Source organism: Cervus canadensis, chromosome 21, assembly GCF_019320065.1.
Source record: "Cervus canadensis isolate Bull #8, Minnesota chromosome 21, ASM1932006v1, whole genome shotgun sequence".
In the NCBI taxonomy this organism is placed as follows: Eukaryota; Metazoa; Chordata; class Mammalia; order Artiodactyla; family Cervidae; genus Cervus; species Cervus canadensis.
In genome coordinates this window covers 1,100,608-1,106,321 of record NC_057406.1, presented here as the reverse complement: position 1 = coordinate 1,106,321, position 5,714 = coordinate 1,100,608, and the positions used below count along the sequence as shown (strand labels likewise).

The following is a 5,714-nucleotide window of genomic DNA, read 5'->3' as shown; positions in this document are numbered from 1 at the left end:
CCAGGAATCCTGCCGTGAGGCTGCGGACCAGGGAGGGCTGGGTGTGAATCCCCATCTTCCTCTCTGTAACGAGGCCCCCACTGCATGGGGCTCCTGTGAGGACCGCAGCAGACGCTCTGGAAAGCCCCTAGCACCTATGGATGTGAGTGATTCTTGCAAGAGCTGCTAGAAACCCAGGGGGACTTGGTAAAACCGGCCCCACAGCGAGCCACCCCCACACCCGCCTCACGACAGCGTGGGCCAAGCACAGGAGGAAAACCACAGTGAACAGAGACGAGGGGGAATCTCACCGAACAACCACCAGACGTGATCGAGCAGATTTACGAGGCGTGACAGCGTTCACACCCGCACGGGGAGTGGTTCGCACACCAGCCTCCCTCACGGACAGAGAGCTACCCGCTGAAACTGTTGACAAACATCATGATGTGCTTGGCCTCGAATAAAACCTTTCAACACAAATTGAAATGCAAGTCAAAGCTTGGCTGGTCTGATATAATCTGATATAATTTGAAGGAAACAGTAAAATTGGAAACAATAATGCAGAGGTGATCAGCAGTATCTTATGGGCTTGAACAATAAGAAATCTACTTTAAGACAGTCCTTGGATCCAAGAGTTAGGAAGCAAATGATGAAGCATCTCAGAAACTTTGGAAAGGAGAATGCTCTGTGCCAAAACCAGCTGGACACAGACAATGGTCTGTTAGAAAAAACACACTACCCCTAAAGAATTTCATTATTTTCAAGGAAAAATAAAGACAAAGGCATTTGGCACTCCGCTTAACATATTAGGAAAATAACAAAATGAACTCAAAGAAATTAGGAGGAATGAATTTAATAAACATGAAAGTTAAAATAATGATATAGTAAACAAACAGGTGGAAAGTATGGCTTAGTCCAAATACAATTCTTTGAAGTTAAACCTTTAGAAGCTAATTACGGGGAAGAAAGATAGAGAAAGACGGGGAGAGAAAGAGTGAAGTGGGGGGGAATGGAAGGTCAAGAGTGAAGCATCACACGTGAAGGAAAAATCGAGAGAATTAGGATTATGAGGTAATAATGCATCTAACTCGGTAGAAACATATTTACAAATTTAGGAGAAAAAAGAGATAATTTCTTAGAAATGTAAAAAATTAAGTAAATGTATCTAAGAAGAAGTGGAAAAACTTGAATAGGCCAATTACTGTAAAAAAAAATTGGAAAACTGATTAAACAGCTACAAGTGAAAGAAAATCACCAAGATTAGATGCATTCAAACTGAATTTCAACCAATCTACTAAAGTAGAAGAAGATTCATCTGTGTCACTTAGAATATTCCAGAACATAGAAAATATTTTAAAAGAATAATTCACCTCTGAATTGTATGTAGTTAGTATAACTCCAAAAACAAAATTGCATAAAGATATAGCAAAATGATTGAAACCACCAATATCACTTATGAACATAGATACAAATTTTATTTAAAATCAGTATCCATCAACAGAAGCTTCCTAGGTGGTACAGTGGTAAAGAATCTGCCTGCCAGGGCCATTTCCTTCGTGTGTCGTCGGTGAGAGGACCTGTGGTGGGTTGTGGAGTTCGGCTATCATGGCGGAAATAACTCAGGAACGTGTAGAGGATCGACTTCCCGAATTACAACAGCTGGAGCGCACTGGACTCTTCAGTGAGGCGGAGATTAGGGCAGTCATTAGGAAGACTTTAGAACTAGAATATGGAATACAGCGAAGAAGTCTTTCAAAGGACAGCTTTATCAGATATGTTCAGTATGAAATTGAGCTTTTGGAGCTGATCCAGAAAAGAAGAGCTCGTGTTGGATATACATTTAAGAAGGATGAGATTGAGGACCCTATGATACGTCGGATACAGAGTGTCTTCCAACGTGCATCGATTAAGTGGAAAGATGATGTTAAACTTTGGCTGTCTTTTGTAGTCTTTTGTAGGAAGTGGGCTGCCAACGTTCAACTTAGCAAGTTATTTTCTTCCTTGTTGGCCTTTCATTCGAACAAGCCAGGTTTGTGGATTTTGGCGGCCAAATGGGAAATGGAAGACTGCTTTTCTGCAGAAAGTGCAAGACAGCTATTTCTTCGGGCTCTGCGCTTTCACCCACGTTACCCGAAACTTTATGAAGAATACTTTAGGATGGAGTTGATGCATGCTGAAAAATTGAGGAAGGAAAAACAAGAGTTTGAAAAAGCCGACATGGATGTGGGGAATCTCAAGCATGCTGAAGAAGTCCTTACGGGCGAGTTGGCACGGATCGTCTATAAGAATTCTATAAGTGTAATTAAAAGTGCAAAATTTCATGTGTCACTGCTTTCAATTGCACAGCTGTTCGACTTTGCCAAAGATCTGCAAAGAGAAATTTACAATGACCTTAAGGCTCTGCACACAGACGACCCCCTTACTTGGGACTATGTGGCCCGGCAAGAATTAGTGATTAAATCACAGCCAGGAGAAGAGCTGCCTACAACTAAACAAGCCAAAGCGAAGGAGGTGGGCCGCCGGGAAGAGAGGTGCTGTGCTGTGTACGAGGAGGCGGTAAAAACTCTGCCCACAGAGGCTATGTGGAAGTGTTACATGAACTTCTGCATGGAGAGGTTTACTAAGAAGACAAGCAGTCGCCTCCTCAGAAAGAAGAGGCTGGAAAGAACCATGGCTACATTCTGGAAGGCACATGAGCTGAAACTTTTACCAGAACTCCAGTACAGGCAGTTGAGCAAGTTGTTGCTGTACCGAGAGTTGTTAAAGGAATCCCTGGAGGTGGCAGACGCTGGGGTGAAATTGTTCAGAAAATCAGAGGAGATGTGGCACGTGAAGCTGGAGGCCATGATTTCGTCAAAGAGCCAGGAGATAAGCAAGGTTTTTAACCAAGCCTTTGAGTACCTGAAACCCCAGATTTGTCTTCCATTGTGGTTTATTTGGGCAAAGTGGAGTGAAGAGACCGGAAAGCAAGAAGAAGCTGAAATGATCTATAAGAGAGCTGTCTTTCGTCTCCAAGGAGATGACTCAGCCACTATGAAGGAAATGTACCTGGCTTGGGCTTATCGAAGTGGTGGTTACAAAAAGGCCAGAGATGTATTTAAAAGTTTACAGGAAAACCGTCCATTTTCAGTTAATTTTTTCAGGAAGATGATTGAGTTTGAGAAGGAGCAAGAATCCTGTAAGATGGAAAACTTAAGAGAGTATTATGAGAGGGCTTTGAGAGAATTTGGAACTGTCGATTCTGATCTCTGGATGGATTACATCAAAGAAGAATTGAACCACCCACTTGGTAGACCTGAGAACTGCGGACAGCTCTATTGGCGAGCCATGAAAATGTTGCAGGGAGAGTCAGTAGAGCAGTTTATGTCTAAACATGCTCTGCATCAAGCCGGCCGTTTGTGAAAAGAGGAAGAGCACAGTCACCTTTGTGAAATAGTGCTATAAGCCCTCTGGGCACATTTGTTTTATGCAGTCATCTGCAGTTTGCCGAGATGGTGTCTCATTTTGAGGCCTGCTTTAATTTTGTTGACATTTAATCTTGGAATTTCCAGAAAAGAGAGTGCTGTTAATGGCCAGAACCAGTTGTTTGTAGGCCAGACTATGTACGGTGTCCTAAATGTTTCAGAATACAATGGAAACGATGTTACTGATGTTTTACTAACACTTGGTCAATGCTTGAAGTAAGCTCTAATCTAGACTATCGTTCAGTTAAAATGGGGATGAAAATAAGTTCTGTTTTCTCTTATAGAAGTATAATGTGGTATTGGCATTTATTTGTAAAAGTAGGAGGCGAATAGAGTTCATGTTGTAATCTTGTCATCTGGACTTAACTCACTGGTATGATTTCCTTTGTTAGAATTGGATTTATACTGTTAGGTCATTTATTCATTCATTCATTGAGTCCCTGTCACGGGCAAGAAAGAAGACAAGCTTTTGGGATGGAAGTGGGGATGAAAGGAATAGAGCTGATGTCCTGAGTTGGTTGAAGCAGCAGAAGAGGATGCTAGGTATTAGGGAAAAAGTTATTCTTTGAGAAGATTTTAAGAAATTACAAAAGTGTTTTTGTCTCTGGGACTGATCTGGAGAGAAATAATTACACTGGAGAGACCCAGTAACAAGGAAAGGCAGAGGTAGGGAGTAGCTTGGAAAGAGAAAGGCTCCAGAGGCAAGGATGGAGGGTGGCTTAGAGCAGAGACGGGCATTCTTGGAGCAGAGGAAGTGGTTGTTTGAGTTGTATATCCTTCAATGTAACATGATGTCACTGGGAGAAGCATTCAGTACAGTTTGACTTAACAGTGTTTCACTTAATATTATGTTGTTTTCCATGTTATTAAATAGCCTTGAAAACGTGAAATAAATCCGTAGCATTCCATTGTAAAAAAAAAAAAAAAAAGAATCTGCCTGCCAATTCAGGAGACATGGGTTCAATCCCTGAGTTAGGAAGATCCCCTGGAGGAGGAAATGGCAGCCCACTCCAGTACTCTTGCCTGCAGAATCCCATGGACAGAGGGGCCTGGCGGCTACAGTCCATGGGGTCACAGAGTCAGACACGGCTGAGGGACTGAGCACAGATGCATGCACCCGTCAGCGGATCAACAACAACAATAATAACACGTTATAACCAAACGCACAGTCCACTCTCCAGGTCCACTTGATAGAATGAGTGGATGTTCTACAGAGACTCCAGAGAGTCAAAGTACCTATGGAATCTATTTTGACAGTAGGTGTAAGAACCCAAACAGTACAAAATAAAGGCTTGTCTAGTAAAGACAAAGTGTCTTGAGCCTCCCTACTGATGAAGATTGGAGAGAAGATGCATTTGCCAAATCTATAGCCCTGAGCCAAGTAAATGCCCTTGTCAGCAAGCAGTGCTCTCGCTGGAGAAGATGCTGAGGCTGCTGCCAGAGGCGGTGTGGGTCTGCTCCGGTGAACACTGCAGTGGGAACCTCGGCATCTGGGGCTGCGGTTGAGAGGACTGCGTGGTCCTGCCACGACCCGCGGCTTCAGCTGACGACAGAGAGTGAGCACGTGGGAGCCTGCATGGGGCCCTAATCTCTGCAGTCCCCCTGGACCCAGGCTTACTGCTGTAGCGTGGTCTTCCTGGTAGCAGCCCTGTATCTCGGTTGAGGGGGCAGCAGTCACAGGTGGCCCCCTAGGTCCTTCCTTTCATGACACCTTGTTCTTCAAGAAAGAAGAATCAAGGTAACTGGATTCACAGAACCAAGGCTTCTTCCACCAGTCACACTGGGACAGATCAAGAAGTGAGGCCCATGGACCTTCTGAGCATCTCTAGGATGGAACTGCACCAACTCCATTTCATCCATGAACTACCTCAGCCCCTCACCACCACGGGTGGAAGACCACAACGACATTTCAAGTCCATCTATATCTATTTAAACTCAGATTCCCCCACCAGAGAGACGTCCCTGTAGTCTTTAATGGTAAGGAATTTGCCTGCGAGACAGGAGTCCAGGATTCGATCCCTGGATTGGGAAGTTCCCCTGGAGAAGGGAATGAGTATTCTTTCCTGGAGAATCCCATGGACAGAGAAGCCTGGCAGGCTATAGTCTGTGGGGTCACAAGGAGTTGGACACGACTGAGTGACTAACACAGTCCACACACAGTCCCCCACTAACGGTCTTTGAGAAGAACAGATATTTTTCTCCTTGTTGCAGAAATAGCCCGAGAAATACCTACAGGACCTTTGGAAGATCTCTTGGGAATTTGTTCCCAAG

At 44.0% G+C, this 5,714-nt stretch overlaps 1 protein-coding gene across 1 annotated transcript; it reads left to right on the top strand.

Annotated features, from left to right (window-relative positions):
• The first annotated feature begins 1,527 nt into the window (after window positions 1-1,527).
• On the top strand, window positions 1,528-3,505 carry LOC122423523 (U3 small nucleolar RNA-associated protein 6 homolog). The gene has a single exon (XM_043440685.1). The coding sequence runs from the start codon at window positions 1,585-1,587 to the stop codon at window positions 3,379-3,381; it is 1,797 nt and encodes a 598-aa protein (XP_043296620.1). The 5' UTR covers window positions 1,528-1,584; the 3' UTR covers window positions 3,382-3,505.
• Window positions 3,506-5,714: the final 2,209 nt, after the last annotated feature.

Coding starts and splice junctions, on each gene's coding strand:
- LOC122423523 (XM_043440685.1), top strand. CDS start 1,585: ATGGCGGAAATAACTCAGGAACGTGTAGAGGATCGACTTCCCGAATTA.